The following is a 23789-nucleotide window of genomic DNA, read 5'->3' on the forward strand; positions in this document are numbered from 1 at the left end:
ACAAAAACGCTCAGCCTTAATGGATGGATACACAAGTACACGGCACTCAATTTCCGGTTAATGAATAAATAAATTTAGTTTTAAATACCTGTTTGTTTTTATATAACAAGCATCTACAAAGTAAAATTACTATTCCATAAAAATGAAATTCTTCTTCGATATACAATTCTTTCCAACTAATAGAGACATGTTTTTACCATTTTGAAATATGCAAATAAAGTAGATAGTAATGCTCGAAAACTGTACTTTGCAACAACGTAAATGTCACTAGGAAGAGTCCAGTGTACAAAGCGATAAGAGGCTAAAATCTTGGCTAAACTTGCGTCACCGCCGGAGAACGTTGGAGACATCGGTATGTACAGAGTACTCTGTAATGTAATGTGATAGCTAACAGAAGCACTAACGATGGGACACGTAGCGTCGCCGTGCGTGCGATAACGTGTACCAACACGACTGATAACGGGGCAGATCATGAACTACGAGTAATCTCCATTACGTCAAAGCCGGAGAACGTTGCAGACATCGGTATGTACAGTGTACATTGTAATGTGATAGCTACCAGTAGCTCCAACGACTGGGCACGTAGCATCGCCGAGCGTGAGATAACGTGTACCAACACGACTGATAACGGGGCAGATCATGAACTACGAGTAATCTCCATTACGTCAACGCCAAGATTGACTGGAGGCCAACATCCTCGGGGTCAACAGTATTTACTCAAAAGTCTTTCAGTGGAGAAACAATGGAGTAAGTAAGTCCACACCATTCATGAGCATCTCAAATAGTTCAGTGGTTGTTTTAGAAATAAGATAGGCTATTTACATTTTGTTGATAAAAACATTATAAGAGCCTCTAACTGTCAAACTTAAAACTGGTAAGGCAATAAGTTTTAGATTGGATTATTTTTTATTAAAAAGGCGTTTCGTCACAGCCCTTTAAAATACCTTCTTCGAATACAGGAAAGTATAGATTTTTTAATCAGTTCACGAGGAAGAATAGCTATTTGCAGCAATGTTTAAATCCATCTTGAAATTCAACAGAGAAAACCGCCTGAAAATATGGACAAGAATGTTTTTATGCTGTGTATATGAAAAAATTCTGAAAGGAACATGTCATTAAATAGTAAATGTGCAATACCCATTTGTTTGTCTCTATGTTTCTTTAATTTTAAACCCGTTTATTAAAACACGTTATTTTCTAAACAGGTTTATTGTATTGAAAAGTGTCATAATAAATATTCCATTCCATCATAAATCATAATTAACACATATACTGTCGGACCCGCTTTTGTGATGTTGCAAAACATGCGATACGATAGGGGATGTGTCGTTCTAAGATCCCAGTCCTAATTTGAGTAAAATGTGGTATAAAATTTATAACTTTTTTATTTCTCATCGGAATTAAATAAGTTAGGTCTTTTTTATGGAAATAAACTGTAAACCCATATTTTATCAACCTTTTTTGAGTACAAATACATTAAAAACATTTCTAATGTCACTTTACTTTTAAGGTTTTTAAAACTTTGAAGTATAATAATTTATCCCAAATATTACACCACTATCTTTATTTTATGTTTTTATAGTAGCATATTAATATACAAGCTAATACACAAAATTTACAGCGTTTACCTTGGTAAATGCACAAGTTGTGATTCACAAACAACAAGTACATGAAAATAGTGTACACAAACAAAATTCAAAATGATTTACACTATGCTACTTTGTACTGAATAAAACGCTTTGAAAAAAATAACAATAAATACATTATAAATAAACTATATAAATAAATGAAATGTAGGTAAGTAAAGTTAAAGGTAAATAATCTTAACATCAAATGTCATTATCATTTGAACAATTAAGAATATAGGAACTTTTCGATTTTGAACTCTATACCACCCGTGGATAATTCCATAGAGCATTGCGAAATATCAAATTACCCGTGAAAATTTCTGTACGAAGACGCTCAGGGTGGAAAACAATTGCGATGAGGTTGACAACCGGGGAAAATCAGAGGACATCTAGAGTAACAGAACGGACAGAGCGGATCGACGCACTTACTGCATGCAAATATTTGTGGATCGCAACGGCTGCGGCTGTGCTACGAAATGTGGAGGAATCTGGGCAAAAAAGTGCTGGAACGTAAATTGTGACAGCGTGACAGGATGGGACAGGGCCGTACATATCAGGGCGTTGTGGGGGCACCTGGAACCGACTCTCATACACAGCTAATACGTTGAGAAAGTGTCAGAACAATATTAAGTAACCTCAGACCAAATATAGAGGAATAATGAAATTAGTACTTAGTATTAATTTGTTAGTGTTCCACTAGGTAACGTCGTAACTAGGCCTGACTGTCGGATCGCTCCTTAAAAGTTGCTCCAGTGAGAGTTCTGTATTTTATCTTTTCTACAGGATTCTATAGGCTAGGAAGTAAAATGATTCACATAAATTACCTTTCATTGAAAAATGTTGCAAAACGGTAAAATCATTTTAGTTGGAAATGACAGCTATTTTGTTATGAGCAGAATCATTACTTTGGATAACCCCGCGCCAGAATCTTTATCGAAGTCAAGAACATTTGATTTAAATTGAAAGTCCAATGGCAAAAATATTCCAATGCAAATGACAATTTTGTGCACGGTTTACGTAGATGGAACTGCGATGTTCAACATTACAGCCAACATAATTTAAAAATAATACTAATATAATTTGTAATTATTTCAAAAACTTTGTTTCAGCTCATAATTTAGATACTCCTAACGAGTGGACGAACACACTTTAAAAATACAGTTATATTCTAACAGCCATAAATTCAAAACAATGTCTTCCAAATGCCTTTAGAAGTTTCCGGACTCAATACACTATTGAAATACCTACACGACGCAGTAGTAATAAAATCAATACTGCACCGTCAAGAAAGCTTTTAAAAATACGACGAAACTCTAATGCAGGGTGCATAAAGTGGTGCAGGAAATAAAGGGAACAGTTACTACCCTATTGAAAGATGGTGGCCTTTCAAATAAGTAAGGCCAAAGACGGGTGAAAAGCGCTCCCTGGCCATACGCTCCTTGCCCTGGGGGTGGAAGGGGAGTTATAATGACAGATCTCGACTTGATATTTCATCAGACAGACAGACAGGCAGACAGACAGTAGTCTGTCGTCTCTCCACCCCCTCCCTTACCACGTCAGGTCAATTCAGTAATACCGTAATGTTTTTGTGAAGATTTAATTCAGTAATTCTAATTAAGGAGTTTAGATGTTTGCCCAAAATGACGCTCCTTTCTAAGCGATCTTGTTGGAATAGTGAATGTGGACTAGCACTTTAGTCCACGATGACTTTCACTCAGCCTACAAGCAAAGCTTTGGCTCTCCAAACGAGAGGTCACGGGTTCGATTCTTAGGAAGGTAAATACAAATTTGTAAATGGGTTGGAACCATTTTCTACAATTATCACCAATTAAAATGTCATTGGCGTAGAAAGAAGTCTCCCAGAAACGGTGGTGTATACACAAATACTAAACACCAATACCCAAATTAGCTTTTTTCCAATTACGACCCAAATTTCAATTACTACAATCATTTTGAGCGGAAGATAACGTTGGGCAAAATGAGTTAATACATAAGAACAACAATAATGTTTCCCTTGGAGAAGATCAATTTTTGGTTTTTAGTTTCCGGTTGTCTTGTTTTTGATATTTTGGGTTTTGGATTTTTGGTTTATGGTTCAAACGTTTACCATGAACCTGTTATGTTAGAATTAGAGGTGGTTTGGAGTTTGTTGGAATAGTAAATTTAGAACACTCCAACGATCAAAACACAGACAATTAAAATTTACATGAAAACCTACACATATCTATAAAAAATGAGGACTTCTATATATTTTTTCATAGGCTTACTAAATTACGTCCAAAAGCAGAAAACAGGAACAGCAACTCGGTGATTAAATAAAGCAGTAACCAAACGTCAGAGCCTAAACAATAACAGCGACATTGTGCCAGTTCTTTATTTGGAAGTACAATGAAATTTTAATAATGACTGCAGAGAGTGAAGCAGGAAAGAATGAAAGAAGTCACTGATGATCAAATGATGGAAGCCTTTGAAATATGGCCAAAGGAGAGGACAAAAAGGAAGTTTTTGTGAGAAACGGAGGAGCCCCACTATCGTTCGCCCTCAGACGGGATCAATGCCATTCTCTAACCCGATATAGTCCCCTTGCCCTTGACGCGTGATAAAGTCAAGAGCTACGTGTGGTTCTGTGTGCAAAGTTTCAGTAAAAAAAACCAAAAATAAAAGATCATTTTTAAATTTTTTAATCTTTACATGTTTTCAAAAATTGAAAATTTTGTTTATATTGTTTTAAAATATACTGAAGGAACCCGGATTTTCCGGACATTTGCCATCTTTCAGTGAAACAAAAAATCGAGACCTTGGCCTCTGGTCAGTCGTAGGTGGTTGCTTGACGAATGCAGGCGTATTCCTGATGCAGACGTAACCTGTATTCTGTAGTTCAGCTTTAATAATTAGTGTAGTGTTTAGTTTTGTATTAAATGCATGTTTTAGAGTTAGTGAAGTTGACACACAACATGGTGGTTGTGATTCCTGACTTCGGCGTGCCACAACGCTCTGGTATGATTTGTTTATTTTAGCCTAGTTTGTAAAAAATTATGTGTTAGGTTAGTTATTTACCTGAAGAAGAGATCAGATTGCAGATATCGAAACGTAGTGTTACTGATTTTATGTTTCACTGAACGATGGAAAATGTCCGGAAAAATCCTGTTTCCTTCACAATCCATCCATCGTCAAAAATAAACTTCAAACTAAGAATTAAAATATACTGTTTATAAAATGTTATGGTTTTATTACATGTTATTACTTAAAAGGTAATAAAAACCGGGCAATATTATCAACAATATTCCTGTTTTCTTTCATTGAGAGTAATGCAATTGGGTGCTAAGCTTTTAATTTTAATAGGGAAATTTATTCAGGTCCATCAATATCGCGAAGAAAATGGACAGAAGTTACCGTGGCTAGAATTTCAACCATCGTAAATTTCTTCTCTCCATGAATAATTAACTGGAATCAAACACCAATTTTCAAATTGGAAGATCAATCTCAACTCCCCTCCCCCCCCCCCCCAAACAACGATACACCGCAGATGTCAATTGTGTTACAGATATTATTTGCCTATGTTGTAAAACACCTTACTTCGGACATTATCGTTCGAGGTCTATTAGTTAGCGACACAATATATTGTAATACTATTATGACGTCATCTCCTGCCTGTATATTGGGAGACGACTAACCCTCGTTGATAGTCAATTAAGAACGCCATTGAAAAAAAAATTCAGTTACTGTGACCTGGTGGGCCAAAGAGTTTTTAGAGCGGAATATTAAACAATTCACGTGGAAAAATAGGTGCAAAATAAGTTCTAAAGTATGCTGTGGTAAAAAATGCCACCTTATAATATTTAATCAGATAGAAGAATTTTTTCAAGAATAATTCAATTTCCATCTTTACTTGTTTCGGCAAAAAAAAAAAAAAACTTGAAACCCATATATTTGTACTATTGAAATAAACATACATTTTAAACAAAATATAACTACACCAACATTTACATTTATCTGTGCAATATCTTAAAAATGGATAGAAAATATTTTTCATCTGATCTTGTTAAATAAGTTACATTTTAAGGTAATTCATTGCGTCAGTGGCATTTAACTTTTCAAAACATGGTTCATAGTATGTAAATAAACACCACTGCAAAATAATATTTAATAGCTCTCGTACAGTTATATCTTAAAAATATAAAAAGGCATGAAACGACAATGATTTAGTAATGTGAAGCTTTCATGGTTTTAAAATTAAAGAAACATAGAGACAAACAAACGCAAAATATATATGCTTTTTTGAATTATCTTTGTATGTATTTTATATTTATTTGACCACAAGGAACAGACCCCAAAAATGACTAGTAAGAACTCCAAAACCCCATTTTAATTAATTGATGAAACACGTAGAATTATGCATAATTGGAAAGCGACAGGTTCTCAAATCAATAAGGAACATTATTTCGCTTTTTGAAAGGATTACAAGGGTTATCTATTCTTGCTAGACATCATTTTCTACACACACAGCTGGTCGGATTAGCAATTCAAATAAGTGATGATATCGGCATGGTAACATTGGCCTTTACTATGTACAGATATGTACTGGGCTCTTTGCCAACGGGCGTTGTTTTAGATGTAAATTGTAAATCTAACTGTTCCAAATTTCAGTTGTATTAGGTATTTAATTTTTGAATGAAATATTTCGAAACACAGAGACAATATCAAGAGAGTCCTCATTTTTTTCCAAAATAGAAATAACGTCTGTAAATTAGAAAAAATCCACAAACAGAATAAGTCAACTTTTTCTAACAAATGTTTATACGTTTTAATTTACTTTTTCATAATTTGAAATGTTCTATGTTTTTGCAATGACAAAATCTTTGGTAATTTGTCCAACAAGCCTTTCACCTAAATTTTAATTGAATAATGTCTGTAAATTAGAAAAACCCATAAACAGAGTAAGTTAACATTTTTTTTTAAATGTTTACACGTTGCGATTTACTGCTTCATAATTTGACATTTATATTTTTCGCGATTACAGCATCTTTGTTCGTATGTCCAACAAACCCTTTACTTAAATTTTAATAGTTCAAATATTTAAAATTTCGTTTGGTTTCAGAAAAATTATATTTAAACGTTTTTAAGATATTTATATAGTACAATATTTTCTTGAAGTGAAGTTGACGACAAGGAAGGTTATACATAGGTTTTCCTATAGAGGTACATAAGGGATGTGAGTGAAAGTTTGATGGGCTTCCTCTCATTTAACGCCCCTCCCTCAATACTGGATGTACTCTTAAATTAAATATCTCCATATGGCCCACACCGAGATCAGGTTTTTCAATAAGCGAGATGCTGATGAGATTCGACAAAGAAGGTATTCTGGGTTGGAGTTGCACAAGTCTGAGTGTTGTTACTGATAAGGAATTGAAAAGTGGAATCGAATTCTTTTGTTCATCGACTTATTGATCGTTGTTTCTTTAGAGTTTCTCCTTTTGTTCGAGTAATTTTCTTTAAAAGAACTTCTTATATCACTCCAATCTTTTCCCATTTTTTCATCATTACTTTTTCATACCAACACGATTATTGGCATATTACTGGATTATTTTCTTTACTTATTATTTAGTTAAAGGTCTTATGTAAAATCCTAAGTAAATTAAATTATTCAAAATTCCCATTCTACAGACTATTTTAGACTTTCCAGAGTTTCCATATGCATGCTGAGTAATGAAACTAATCCCAGCGAATTAGTTTGGTCTCTTAATCTTTAGTTCCGTATTATTGAAGTCATTAATCTTATTATTTCCAGTGTAATTATTATAATAAATAGCAAGAAATTGCGTTATGATATGCTTCACTTGTTCTGTTATTAAAGAAGTTTTTGAACACATGAAAATAACCGTAGTAGCACAAAAAGTATACGTTAAGATGAAGGCTACGATATGTTAGGCTATATTGACCTTTTTTCATTGAAAATAAAATTTAAAAATCACAAATATTGTTACAATTTATATGAATAAAAAGTATTAAATATTTTAAACTGTTTTTCATGTTTATTAAATCGGGAATAGTAAGTAGATTTCCTTAAGAAGGCATACTGAAATTGTAGAGAAATGTTACTTTAAATAAAAAACTATTAGCAAGGTTACTTTTTCCATCAAAAGTGAAATCGATCTATAATCTGGAGGTGCATTTTTCCCCCCTCATACATGGTTAGAAAAGTATGCGTAGGGTTGGAATTGTGGGTTAATTTAAGTGTGCAAGCGTAAGCGAGGCAACTAACCGATAAACACGCTGTAGCATCGAGTTATTCCAACATACCGTTATTATAATTTTACATCAGGAAATATGTAAAATATATATATATATATATATATATATATATATATATATATAATATTAAAAAAACCATAGTTGACAGAACACAAGGATTTCGGACATTCCCTATCGCTAGTTTACATGTTACATAAACTGAGACATTATTTGGGCATTTTTCTACGTATTTTTTTGGTTGTAATTTTTTTGAGCACGATTAATTTTGATACCTGAAGAAGACGGCAGATATCGGGTTTCGAAACGTAGTGGTTCATTCTGTAACGTCTAACGGGTTCAAATTTCCAAAATCCTGCAAATAGAACTAACTAATTTTTAGTAATGAGTGTTAAACAAAAACATCTGTTCAGTAATTCTTTTTTTAAATGAGGGGGTTAAAAAGAGTGCCCTATATTATGCCGTCACTGAAGCTGACCCCAGCAGTGGTATTCTCAGATGTCACGGTAGCTTCGCCACGAATGATAATACTGCCACATCAATCTCGCTACGTCAGACTTCTCTGGATCAGGAAAGACGCGGGATCAGCCAACGTGAGATATGGAGGTCAAAAGTCGCCGAGCAAGAGAAACAGGCCACACGAGTGCCAGGATCGTTATGTATTAGGTAGATCTTGAATACATAATCAGCCTATTTTTATGCTGCCGACAATGTACAATAGAGGGGTTTATGTGAGCGTACATACCTCTGCTGATGAGCCAGGTAAGTGAAGGGGCAGACTCGTCATCCCCGTGCCAGAGAGGGTTGTGGAGCTTCCGAAGGGCGCGGCGCCGCTCCTTACTGGTCATCATGCATTCCTGTAACACACCAGAACATGTAACACTCCAGAACATGTAGTACACTGGAACCTGTAAAAAGTCAGCACATATAACAAGTGTACCGTTTTAGACCGCGTAGTTTATCATATCGTATAATATGTGAAGAACGTGTAACAAGAACCAGACCCTGTACGCGTCAGAAAGTGTAACACTTCAGAACATGTAGCACACTGGAACCTGTAACAAGTCAGCACATGTTACAACTGCGCCGCTCTAGACCCTGTGGTTTATCATATAGTGTAATACATGAAGAACGTGTAACAAGAACCAGAATCTGTACGCTTCAGAAAGTGTAACACTTCAGAACCTGTTCAAGTGAGAGCGTACGCCACATTAGACACATTACAACATATAACACATTGACGACACATTGATAAAATGTCGTATCTTATCAATCACCATGAACAGCACCATGAAAAGAGTGAAAAGCGTAATGTTGTATCCGACCCAAAAGAGTGTCTCTTAATCGAATTTTCGTTAAAAAAATGTCTTTTACAGTTTTAAACAACAAAAAAGTCCCATTTCCTTTACGTACATTATTTTCAATAGTGAACAAAGTTAAAACCAGTAATGTCACAGTGGACTGTGAGTAAGGCGCCAATTTCAACAATGTTGTTAAATGTAGCCTAAACAGTAGAGCAGCAATCTACCGTGAAGTAGAGCGCCCCTTAAAATAAATGTCCCATTCCCAAGGTACGTGACCGTTAAAACCGACAAAGTTTGTAAAAGCAGTGTTGTAAAGTGTTTATGATTCTTGCACACGAATGGGCAAGAATCGAGCTTGCGTGCAAGCACGGCGGTGGTAGGGCGGAGCCCATTGATCATGCAATCATGCAATTCTCTTGTCTGTGATCCGATAAAGGCTGGAGGCGCCAGCGACATAATTGCGTCTGTGAATCAACAAGAGAGCAGGAATTCTGTAGAAGATATAGTCTGCCGACATTCGCGTCCCCATATACGACATATATAGTGTCCACCAAGAGGTCCGGCCCCTCCCCAAATGTCCTTACGTTTTTAGTAGACGATTATTATCATTTAAATAATTCAGAATTACTGATATGTAACTTATTAAGGAACAAAATGTGGCGCTCCTCTCTGCCCACTACGGGAAAATATCAGTTCTCTAGACCCCCCTCCCAAAATTTTTTCCTGGCTACGTTATTGATAGTGCCATGTACATTCATAGTCATCTAAGACCGAATAATTCTGCAAGCTTCCTTACAGGACCTTGAATCCTTGAATCATTCAAATCGTACTTCTAGAATTGAAAAGTCCTAAATAGAGTCCAAAACCTGCCATTTTTAATTTTTACAACTAAACAAAAAAATGTGTTGAAATTGAGTAAACGCATCTAAGTACGTGCAATACTTACAATCTGACCGGTACAAAGTGACAATTTTACACTAATTTAGATCGTTTATGTTACTAAAATATTGTCTTTTATTCCAGCCGCGATGGAGATTATTGTAGCGTGCTATGGTCATAACTTACGATACGCCTTAGAAACAAACAATTCTCATGTAATAACATCCGCTCGTACCTTCGCCGTGGTCCATTTTATCATCCTATATTACTGTTACTTACACGGACCTGGACGTGGTCTATAAAGATAGAGGAATAAAATAGAAACTGTAAATTAAATATAAACAATAATTATACTTTGTAAGTACAAGTATTATATCTATATTGTTAAACATTATAATACTTAAGCACATTTAAATGAAATCATGTGATACATTGGTAAATGTAATAAAACATATAATACATTTAATAATTGGGAATAAAAAATGTACCTAAAAGCATTATTTTACAATAGTAGCCTAAAATCTGTATCAAACTACATAATTTCCGGATCGTTAGTGTAGCTTATCACTGGAAGGGTTGGAACAAATTAATCTATGTTTTTCTATCCGAACGATATCTCTAGATTGAACTTACCTATATACGTAGACGTGAAATTTCGCATGATGCTTCATTTATATAGGGAAATTCGAGTTTAATGAGTGCATGTCACTCACTGAGATTTACCGGACCGTTAGCGAAATTCTTTACATTGACGTTATGGATACATGATGACAGCCAAAAAATAGCAGTATACATAGTTTTTAAACATATTACAATCATCACATTTCAAAAAGAACGTATCCAGGGAAAAATTGGGGGTGGGGTCCAAACAACTGATATTTTCTCGTAGTGGACAGAGAATAAGACCCCATTTTGTTCCTTACAAAGTTCTTGACCCGCTTCTTTGTTGAGAACGATCTTTCAGCAGTACATGTCAATAACACTGAATTACTTAAACAATAATAATCGTTTAGTAAAAAGAGTAATTAACAAAATTGAAAATTTTGGGGGGTTGGTCCGGATCCCTTGACCCCCTCGCTGGCTACGTCCATTGATTTCAACTTGTGACATAGTAACACAAGCAGCGTAACTACAAGTATTCGCGCAAAATATCTCGAGAAAAATTGTCATTTTCTTGGCTGAGCGTCATTGAAGCCTATCATGCAGTAGGCTGGCACATTTTCTCTGTGGGAGGACTGAAAAGCTCCTGCATTACTGCCTGCCTGCCTTTCTGCAGGACATTTAAAGAATTAAATTAGTAATATAATTAAAATTACATCAAGGACGTAGCCATCGAGGGGGTCCCAGAGGTCCGGACCCCGCCCCCCAAATGTTCAATGAATTTTTATAGACGGTTATCATTATTTAAATAATTCAGTATTACTGACATCTACTGCTGAAAGATCAAAGAACAACAGGCCAAGAACATTTTAAGGAACAAAATGAGGCCTTATTATCTACCCAATAAGAGAAAATATCTGTTGTCTTGGACCCCCCCAAATTATGTTTCTGGATACGATCTTGAATTAAATGCAACCTCAGTGAAGCCTGTTACACGAACTTGTTTAATAAAGTGGCATACCCCTACATTGTTTAATACAGATTAACTGAGTAACTGTGAATAATGAAAACATTTGGGAAAGATACTGCACAAATTGACATGTAAATGTAAATCTACGTAATGATTCTTGATTTAGAATAGAAACTCTTTTATTTTGATTCTCGGAGTGGATCTGACCTCCAATAGTGGTATAAAAACAGACGTTTGGTAGAATACGTGCAAGTGTTCTATATTTACTTACTGACGCGTAAAACGCATCTGAAAGGCCAGAAACAGAGGGAATGACGAGATGCTCTTGTCGAGTAACCCGTCATGTGTATTCGGTGCCCATTCAACCCCGAAGTTCACTCAAGTATATCCGATCAAGGGTCCTCCAAGTTGAGAGCTTGTGGCAACACAACGTTGATCAATGCGTTATAAGTTAATGTGTAACGGTCTACCGCAAATTTCTGTATTGCTTAGTACTTTAGTATAGCGAGTTTTCACGCTTCACTTCCCGTGTAGGCTATTCATCACATATCGAATAACTCAGAAATGGAATGTAATTTTCTTATAGAATAAAATTAATAAGGAATACTTTCCGTTCCCTTTTCACGTGAAAAGCTTCAAGTCACGTGTGGCAAATTTTATTGTATCATCTAACTATCTAAGATTGAATGGGGGTTAAGAATAAAGTTAAGATCTATGGAAAATGATTTATCTATAAAAAAATGGAAAAGCATTGACGAGAAGCTGGTATTAATAGGTAGATTTCATAGCCTATTTCAATCAGCTTCATGATGAAGTTTCCGGCAGATATTGGCAATTTTCCGATCATGATACCAGAAACCCAAAACTACCACAATTCGAACATGTATAAATATACATTATAGATATGTACTTATACGCAAGGTATATACGAACTCTCAGATGATCTTTTGGGTCAAAACAAATCAAGACTTCACGGTCAAATTGGATCAAGACTTCTTCTGGTCAAGGCAAATGTTTATCTTTCGTCCGTATTGCTTATATTTAAACTTTTTATTTCTGAAACTGTACTGTAAGTAGAAAATATAAATTTGGCACAGTTATTGTTATTCTAGTCTTAAAACCAGAGATATAATATTACTATTAGTATTATTAATATAAAATGTAATAAGATTATTAAAATGTTTAAACTATAATAACAGATTTAAAATATAATTATACACATGTTGACACCTCAAGCATAAAGAATGGTTTGTAAATAATTCAGACGTAAGCTTTTGATTGCATTATTAGACAGAATGTTTACAAATCCACAAAAATAATACCATTTTTACGTTATCGAGATTTACAAATTTCAACAGTCTGCCATCTTGAATCTTTATGTGATATTCTAATATGATTTGTTTTCTTGATTTAAGCAAGCACTATAATTTTATCAAGTTAAAATTTGCCTCTTGCACTGGCTTTTAAAATATAAAATGGAATCTAAAAAACATTCAGTCAAACGGCGAGTTAAGCTTTTCTGGTCAATGTTTATATTTATATTTGTTTACCTTGATTCGAAGAACAAAAAATCCCCTACAGACCCTCGGAGTTTGTAAACCCTTAGTACATATTCATTATAATTATAATCTTGTAACTGCCGTAAAATTCTCGTACGTTTCAAGATAGAAAATGTTGAGGAGTACACACAGTGGCACTGTGCCTGGTCTATCCACTCGCGGCGGGTCACATACTCAACATAACTCATTAAATACAATAATTTGAGGCATGGAAAACGTGAGGCCCTCTGCGGAGTCAAAGGAGAGGCTTAGGTAGTAAATATTTGAACTGTAACACTCAAAGTTACATGACGCAACCCTCAGAACGCGTCGGACCTCAGCAGTAACTGAAATAATTTCTCAGACCTCAGTACACCTTGAACGTATGAATGATTGATCTCCGTGTAACTTATTTAAAAAAGGTTACATTGTGTACAGCCCAACTTCCCACACAGATAAACAGCATAACGTACATTTGCACTGTGTAAGGCCCAACCCTGACCAACTGTACCCGGTCCAACTAACCGCCCGGATGAATGGGGAGTATGATACACAGTTATGTAACCTTGTGTACAACCTATATGGGTAATTGGGCACATTGTAAGGCAACGAGAACAACTCTTCGCCTAGATTACACTTTATTGTGTAGTCTAGTCGTCTCTGATGTCGAAACGATGCAGATATTCGTTTTGAGCTTCTTCGTCGCCGATTTCTTTGGGGTCTCTTCAGACGGATGTACACTCCACATGTAAAGTCTGCGACAGCGTCAGATTTCAGACGCTACACTAAGCGGAAGGTAAAAACTCAACATTTTAATGGATGTTGGTATCGAAACAACCCCAGACTTGGTGGCGGATGTTACGGGGATTGTGGAGTGGGATGGAATGGTAGAGGGGTGAGGAGGGGGGTGCCGCGACAGTCACCCTACCCTACTGTACTTACATACCACGTAATCAACACGGCTAAATGCGCCTTTTGTTTGACGGGATGAAAGAAAGCGTAGAGTGGCCACGGTGCGAGCTGCGCCGCGCGCACTGGACCGACTATCGGAGCTTTCACCCCGCACTCCGGCGCACTTTGCATGGCTAATGCGCACAAACAATGGACGCTCGTCTCACAAAACGTATGCTTATTGACGGGGGTTTAGTAGCGCCGGTCAAGAGGCGTTTATTCAAATTTTACGACCCGAAATAAACATTTGATTTGTTTACTGGCCCGGGATTTCCTCTCACGTGCGAAGAACCTTTATGTCCTCTGGACACGTCCACTCTATAAAATCACTCTGTATTACTCATGAACGTAATTTAATTTTTTAATTATTCTTGAGTTTATAATTCAGCTCCTTAAAACATTACGAGACAACCATCCAATCGACTGATATTTAAAATTGTTCATCTGTGGTGTATACTTTTTGAATATCCAGACAATATATTAAAAAGTTCTAGATTTTTTTCGAATAATCAATTAAAACATAGAAAAAATTAAAAGTGTTTGAATACCTATTAATGATATTTTAAATAATAGACGGCTTAATTTTACGGCAAAAATATAAGTATAAAAGTGTTAAAGGCTTAAAATTGTGCTTATGGTGCAAACCCCAAGGTTATTTCACAACAGTTGTCTCAAATCCTATGTACTGGGGAATGAAACAAAAGACAACGAAACGTTGAAATCTGTTTCGGTTTTTTCCTTTATACTGAATATTGTACACTATAGAATAAAAAAAAGGAAATAAGGTGAATCGATACAAATTTATGGAGAGCCACTACAGTCCTGTCGCCATTGACTTATATGGCAATTTAAAATACTACCTATTTCAGAAGATTAATGTTCCTCTAGCCAATAGAGAGCCTTGAATATGAAATGTTACCATATTTGGGCTTTTATAATAAAAAAATACGAAAAAGTATTTTAAATGGTTGGTTAGTGACCGAAATCAAAGAAGCTCAGTCTATGACAGCTTCAGATTTTAGACGCTGCAATAAGCGGAAGGTGAAATGCAGCAGATCCCAACAATCGTATTGAATCAACAACTTATCCCACCATAGCTACGTAATGTGTAGAAAACTCGGTTGCTCCGCCGTGCTTTAGGATCATTTTTAGAACATTGCAGTTCACTCAATTGACCACCTTATGAGACAATGATAATACCTATTCATGTAGACTGCACTTGATTTGTTAGTCTAAGTGTCTTTGACGTCAAAACGATACAGAGTACGTCTTGAAATTCTTCGTCACCGTCTTTTTTGGATTTCTTCAAACGGAAGTTGATTCCAGATTTAAGTTGCTGCACTAAGCGGAGGTGAAACTGGGCCGAACTTAAAATTCGCATTGAATCAATCCTTCCCGCCATAGCTACATTTCTCTGCCTCATTCACTTTTGTTACTTGACCATTATTTGAGTTGGATTATGGACAGAAGCGGAGACTTAGTGCTTATCGTAACGATTTTTTTAAAATTTTTATCAAGTTTTAGAACAATAAGGAACCTCCGACGTATAAATAATTATGTAATGTACTTGAGATTTGATCTTGGAACATAGGGAATGTACTGTCTAAGACCTCCTCTGCTCACGCCCTTTCCCTTATCTTTTACTGTGAATGAATTATATCTCGGAAAATTAATATCTTGCTCGTTTATCGTTGAATTAAAGCTTTAATAAATAACGCCATGCCGCCCGGACAATAGCGGTTAAAAACTTCGCGATCCACCGTGAATAATGAATACTTAACCGACTAAACTTCCCTTTTCTGCTGTAATTTTAAGTAATGTCTCCGCCTTTTGTTCCATTGTAATTTTATTCACGCGATAAGACAGGCTATTCTCAACCAGCATACATTGTATGTCTTCCTTACAAAACTGTCTCAATGGAGGATAGTGACTCCAGCATTATTACACTTAAACCCACGTTCGTTTATAATAGACCTGGAAGGTATTTTAAGTGACTGCATCCGTTATGAATTTACAGTATAAGTTTTTGAATGAATGAACCTCATTCAGCCGACGAGAACTCTCAATGCGCCTAATACTGAAAGGACCTTATCATGTCTTCTGGAGTGACAAGATAGTCAGGATGCGTTAAGTTTGGGCTAGAGATCATCTCCTAACACATTCCCTTGTTACATTCACCACGAAATAGCGAGCATAATTTCATTTAAGTAACCTTGGAAGACGAAACTCGTTCTAGTCCCATCCAGTCAAAGCAGGACACGGTATTCTCTCTTATTTGTGCTTGCAAAATCCTTTAGCACTCCCTAGTCCCACCCACTCCAACAATCCTCGGCAATAAACTAGATTTGTTGATCATCGACATTTGCGGTTAGTGATATGCTACTCCTGTACATTTATTAGGTTGGCTACGTAAGTGACAATCGGTGTTTGAATTGACCAGTGTAGGTTATACTTGTAGATATAAACCAATTATTGGGCTTCCTGACAAGATTAGTCTTGTAGGAAATAGAATTGGTTAGTAACTGCAAAAGGAACTCGTGGATCATATGGTTGAAGGTGTTGGACTTTATATATTCGTTAGAGAGTGCTACTAAAACAGCTATTACCAGTACTATTACACTGCATCGACACTCTCCATTATTCATTTTGAAGAAGTGCTCACACCCGATAAAATAACGTTGAATAAGAAATTGGACTTCCTTAAAAAGCTATTAGTCATAATTACATACTAGTTAATATGGAAATTGTACATTGGGTTCAAATTGCACAAATGTTGGTTAAATTTTAATGCATTGACAATTGAAAGAACTGCACTCCCGTGTTTAGTAACATTTGAATCAACATTGCGTTGAGGAAAATTCGAGATAATACCGCATGTAGACCTAATGCTCATGGGAGTGTATAATAGATTTATTTCTGAAATAGTGAGGCGCAGAACTTAATTATTTATATTCTACGTAAAATTCTAAAAGTAATTTTGGTATATTCGCTCTGAACATGTACATGTCTTCAAAATGAAATTGTAGTGTTCTAAAACGTAACTAGACACCACCACCACGCGCAAGTTTATTCGGAATCAGACAAGGCCTAATCAGAACACTAATAGACCTCTTATCATCTTGTCCACAAGCTAATCTTATATACTGAAAGGTAGTTAAGGGTCTGAAGATAATAATCTTGTCATATTCTCTATGAATTGCTGACATGAGAATGATGGAGCGTCTATTGTTTTAGCCTTTTCCAAACCTTGAGAAGTCTTAATATGGAATCATCACCGTTATTGGAGTTTATTAGATTTTATACTATGCGGAAACATAATTCACAATGTATTATAGATAAGGGGGTCCGATAAGGGTATTCCTATCTTATCTTATCTACAATGCCTCCGGCCATCAGAGCGGAATGCAGCAATGGCGGTGTGTGTCCGGCGCTGATAACGATGAAAGAAAAACATCCCTCCAGATGGAGGGTAGTAGAAAAAGATTCTAGAGGGTTTGATAACAAATACCTCAGAGACAAATATATATATATATATATATATATATATATATATATATATATATATATATAAATGAATACAAACCTATAGAAAAGTTCGAGGTGTTGAACCTTTCTGATAATTTACTACCAGTAATTTTTACAATGAATTTGTAATATCTTTAGCTCTCAAGAGTTAGTGATCAGCCTTTTTGAATTTTATATTTTACTGATCGGTAGGCCTATTACCTCGAGGGATGATCTTGAGCTGTAGCTGGAGGCATTACTGTCAGTCTGTCCAACAACTAGTTCCTTTCACGAGATATTTTAAACATTTTTTGGCCTTTCGGTAAATGTTCCAAGTGATTAGGTGCGTGCTAACAAAAAAGACCCGTGACTGAAATAAGCAGACATGTGCGACATCTACCTGATGGATAACCACCAAGATAACCACCAACGCTCCAATCCTGATGTCACCCTAAGAAAGTGACTGAGACTGAAATTACGGTAGGTGTAGTACAGGAGCGTTACCATCCATCACCACACTACCATTACCATTGCCACATTACCATAACTGTAATGGGTTCAGCTCAAAGCATACCCAGGATGGACGTATGAGCAATCTATTGCGACATGGCAGGTGTGAGTGGAGTGAGCTAGCTGGCCCATATCCAGGCGTATATTTCAGGCATAATTGAGCGCCCCACATTATACGAGGTATATAAACACAATATCCCTAATTCGCTTTTGGCATCAAAGGGAAATAGAGATTTATTATTTTAAGTAATGTATAACATGTACAAGGAATTAATTTTAGCAATGATAGGAAGCTCAACGCTCAATCAAAATTCAAAATGGGATATTTTCTCTGAGTACAATGACAGAACATATTATAATTATAGATGCATAAGTAGAAATAATTCATTTTTATTTGTATTTACAATTTCTTTTAAGCATGAACTGTTAGACAACGCATGACAATGTATTATAGAACACATAAGAGTACCTCTTAAAATGGAAAATTATGTACGTTGTTATTAAAAATATTATTTTCTATTTTTATCTCAACGCTGGTATTCTTATCCGTATCTTTAATTTTAGACAGTAAATTAGACCGAGAGACCAAAATTTGTAACAATATACCGAAATATAATGTAACAGAATATTTATCTAAGTTTTCTAGACACATTTTTACATGCCGACAAAAGCATATAATATCTTTATAGTGAAAAATAGTATTTCAGCATTAACTAATTTAATAACATTAAGTAAGGGTTGTAGGAACTTGACATTCTGTAACACTGTTTATAAAAATTGATCGGATTTCGATCCATTATTCTATTTTTAAATTTTCTCTCTGAGACTAAAGAGACCTTTTGCATTATTTCCAACTAAGACAATGACGTACCATATCATTGTGAAAACTCCCAATTTGGCTCAGGTCATACTTCAAATCAGATACTGTTATCTGACGTTATCAGACGTCCTTTAGAACTGATCTTTGTGTATACTCTCTTTCTATGACTCAAGGTCGTCATCATGATCTGAGCTTCGTAAATTAAACCTTGGTTTGTATTGAAAAATTGAGATTTGAGGATATAACGGAATCTTTTAGAAGAACCAACATCATACAAAAGTAACTTATAAAAATTGTCAGCTTAAGACTACAATATATTCAAATTAAATGTGTTAAAACATATTGAGGGCACCATAAAAACACTAGAGTAACAATTATAAGGTACGCCACTTTCCATTGCATAACTAGAGGATTGCACACGTCAGTATACCCTTGACCAATTGACCCCAGGGACCGAGGTTCGTGACACGAGACTATACATTGTCCTGTGTCCACTCCACCAGCCTTCAGAGCAATAATTTATAGCTCCGAACCGAGAGGTACGATACCATCTACGAATTACCAGGCCCGAACAAAGAAAGTAGTTTTTACGAACCAAAACCAGAAATGTAATCTTTAAGGTACATAGAAGTAAAGAAAACCATTTTATTAGATATCCGTCCTAAATCTCACTCAGACTGAATTATAATTCCAATATCAACCAAACATTAACGTAATGATGTTTGTTGCGAATTTGCCAGTGAAGTAATTTCGTTATTGGATTTTGCAAAGTTTATAACTCAGAAACGGAACTTGATTTGTTGTCAACGCTGTTTCTTGTTAAGAGTAAGAGTTTAAAGACAATCCAGTGCACTTTTATGGTAGATCATGACGAGTCATGACTAGTGTTTTTGTCTAAAAAACGTTCCGTAGGCGTAACAAAGTTAGAACCGATGCCACTATGGAAAGCCGTGGTTTGTAGATTAAGAGTAAATAATTGGAAACCATGCATTTTCCGTAGATTTTAGGCGATAATATTTGACCATTTATTCTAAAAATTATGGTTAGAGGGAAGAATTTTAACTCCAATTTCTTATTTTCAAATTTTAAATTATACTTCTAAATTTTAATTTTAACCTTCGTTGTTAATTTCAACGTTTTACAATTTTGCTCGTTTTGGGAGGTCAATCTTTTAAAACGAATTTGACGCCGAAATTTCATTTTATGAAGCTTCCTTTTGTGATCTCAGTGACCTTACAATAGATTTAGAGAGTTTCTAGAAACGCTGTATTTATTCTTTTTTCGGGTAAAAATGAGCTATTTTTACAATATTACAGGCATTTACACGCCATCCCTTCTCAATATGAAGAGCACGTTTGACTGTAGGAGTTAAGGAGTCGCAATTCATTTCAGATATCGTCAAATGTGAATACTGCATTTGCAGTGTTCACAAACATAGAGTAAGATATCTTTGAATACGTTGAATACTCTATGCCACAAATAAATACAGTACAATTAGATTTTCAGTAAATGCTTTGTGATTCATCCTGCCCATCAGACAATTTTATAGGGGATGTGGTAGATTTTTGTGGTATTTGGGTATATACTTTTTCGGGTAAATTTTGGAAAATGGTGGTCCTTATAGTCCTTAAAATGTGGCACATTTTAATACTCAGTATTAAGGAAAATGCAGTTTTTATTGATCTAGCAATTACGAACTTTTACAGTCAAGGAGTAGAATTAAGTTTGTGGACTCAACTAAACAAAATGTAATATTATTGTATTGCAATAGACCACATCTCTAAAAACGTTCATTAAACATAAAAAAGATTAAAGATTATTATGTATTACAAATGTTTGTTTTTTACTGATTTTCAAATTTAGAATTAAATTGTTTAACACACAGGGAAGTGCAAGTATACTTTCATCCTCTTGCTGGTGCCCATGTTATGATTGTATAAACGATAACAAATTGAGGGAGCAAATCGGTACAAAATTAACTGGACATATAGCATGAAACTAAAAGAATTTGACAGATACTATTTTCAACCAGGAATCAACAGTTTAAAAGCACTGTACCTCTAGCCTACAGATTAAAATGATTGGTAGTTGTCTACTGTACCTCCAGCAGTTCGAACCAGTCCTCCAGGCCAACCGGTGCCCTGAGCAGCACGCGACTCTCTCTGGACTGTAGCGTGATGCCTACTGTGCTGTAGGACTTCTTGTTGATCCACTCTACCTTCTCCACTTCCACCAGCTTCACCTGCAAACATTCACTTCTATCACAACTTGGACTGTAGCGTGATGCCTACTGTGCTGTAGGACTTCTTGTTGATCCACTCTACCTTCTCCACTTCCACCAGCTTCACCTGCAAACATTCACTTCTATCACACTTTGGACTGTAGCGTGATGCCTACTGTGCTGTAGGACTTCTTGTTGATCCACTCTACCTTCTCCACTTCCACCAGCTTCACCTGCAAACATTCACTTCTATCACACCTTGGACTGTAGCGTGATGCCTACTGTGCTGTAGGACTTCTTGTTGATCCACTCTACCTTCTCCACTTCCACCAGCTTCACCTGCAAACATTCACTTCTATCACACTTTGGACTGTAGCGTGATGCCTACTGTGCTGTAGGACTTCTTGTTGATCCACTCTTCCTTCTCTACTTCCACCAGCTTCATCTGCAAACATTCACCTCTATCAAACATTGCCCTTTTTATCCATTAGTTTAATAGGTAGGTGGGTAGACTATCTTTAAAGATTTCCGGTTGAAAACTGCGTCGAAAACTTGAGATATTTTGGCTTTCCTACGAATAGCTAAATTCGACCGCAAAGTGAATAAAAAAACATAGAAGATAATAATGTATGTTGGTAAATTATTGCATTTGTGTTGCCCATGTAATTTACTAATCAGTATTTACAGATTTTTTTAAAAGGGGATGAAATATTAGTCGATCAGGAATATTTCAAATCAAACATAGCTTGTCTTCTAAAAAAACAAGAAGTTGATGATCTTCAATGTGGATTTTCCATTTCAAATCTGATTGTTGAATATTACAAATACCAATACACCAATGGAACAAGGGGATATAGAGACAGAACAATGGTGCATTGTGGCGAGCACATAGGAGATAGTGATTTTTTCTACATATCTGATTAACAAATACTAGTGCAACTGTTTACGTATCAAGTGATATCTCATGAATTTAAATAATATGAATTACAAATCCGGAATCATTCCTTCCATTAGAGTATCACAAATGATTATCACCAAAAACGTATTAGACGCAAACAATAGTATGTGTCAACTAGGGAGAGAGTCGATATCTGTTAGTTTTTTTCTAAAAATAAACTTGAGTGTAAGGCTGGTTCTGGTCTGATAAAGTTATCATGACTATCTACTCAGTTGTTTTATAATTTACCTAATCACCCGTTGATAATCTCCAGATTCGGCAGATAAAAAGAAAGAAAACATTATTCTTAGAAGTATATAAATGTCGTTTGTGGGTGAATCAGTTTAAACCACTTATATATTGTTAATTGGAATAATATCTCGTCTTTTTTGTTTTCGCGTGATTAAGGAAGCTCTTCGCATGCGATAAATTACGGTTCATCGATTCAATAAAACGTCCATCCCCGATGTGAAAGACCGAGTACGGACCGAGTAGTTCGAGCCTCTTCAAATAAAATGTGCCTGGAATGGTTTTGCGAGAGGCCGCCCTTGGGCCGGTGGGGTGAGGGACGAAGGCTGAATACTGATCGGCTGATTTATGTTCATCCTGACTCCATGGACAGCTCACTTTGGTTTAACACAGATTTGTGGCATTCCGGGGGATGTGGGATTCCGGACCCAACTGGCTGTAGGTTGATCTCGAGGCTTTTGTGGACGTTCGTGCAATTAACTTGCCTTAAAACCCTTTAATAAAAAACACTCAGTAAAGAGGAATATTTTCATCTCTAATCTTTAACAAAGAGGAAATTACGAAACGTCTGGAGAAGGTATTTCTCCGTAGAATCAAAGTTCATGCATCATTGATCACTTAATGGCTGCCACTTAGTTCTTTCCTGATATCCTTCTTAGTGTACAGCGAGCGACTGCTACTTCTAACCCTCAAAATTGAATACAATAATTTTAATAAAAATATAATATTATTAATTACATACAACAGTCAAGGTCACGCCTTCAGATCTTTTATGTAACGTCAAATTCTAGGGATTCATTTGGCTTTTTGTTATTTACAATATCTTTATTCAGAAATAATTAAGTTTTATTTGTATTAACCATCCTTAATTGTGTGCACATTTTCTGTAAAAACCTATTGTAAGAAGTAAAAATATTGACTAAAAAATGTATTACTTTCCTAATGTTAGCTAAAATCGTAATACAATAGAATTTACAAGATTTATTCTTTCCACAGTCCAGTGCCCTATGAGAAAGGGCAGAATACGACTTAAACCAATTTTCTAGTGGAACTTTTATGCCCATTAAAGGACATTATCAGATAAAGTAGTGGTACAGTCTAACTATAAGTACTTGGAAACAAAGAAGTTTAAAATTAGGTTGCAGAGAAATTGAATGTAACCGATTAATGAAAAGGCAAAACAAATCTATTCATACCAAGAATATAACTTACTTTTATTTCCGTAAGGAATGGATCTTTGCTGCTTTAATCTATTCTAGTGTTATTCATTCTTATTTACAGAAATAATGAAATTTTAATGTTATTTATACATTATTAAAATACTCGTACATTTATACCTGATAGCATGAACTATAAATTTGTTTGACCACACAACGAAAATTATCACATTTTAACAGTACTGTTTATATCATGTTTCTAACTCTACGCC

General features: G+C 35.5%; 1 protein-coding gene across 4 annotated transcripts in view; it reads right to left on the reverse strand.

Moving 5' to 3' along the window:
• The window catches only part of LOC124364401, a 175240-nt gene that overhangs the window by 15921 nt on the left and 135530 nt on the right, over positions 1–23789 (reverse strand). For all 4 annotated transcript variants that reach the window (XM_046819847.1, XM_046819846.1, XM_046819848.1 and 1 more), the window contains exons 3-4: positions 21055–21195; positions 8623–8734 (exon numbers count right to left, since the gene is read on the reverse strand). In XM_046819847.1, the coding sequence (XP_046675803.1) occupies positions 8623–8734; positions 21055–21195 (253 nt within the window). The remainder of the gene's footprint in view (positions 1–8622; positions 8735–21054; positions 21196–23789) is intronic.

This window comes from Homalodisca vitripennis, chromosome 6, assembly GCF_021130785.1.
Source record: "Homalodisca vitripennis isolate AUS2020 chromosome 6, UT_GWSS_2.1, whole genome shotgun sequence".
Classification (NCBI taxonomy): Eukaryota; Metazoa; Arthropoda; class Insecta; order Hemiptera; family Cicadellidae; genus Homalodisca; species Homalodisca vitripennis.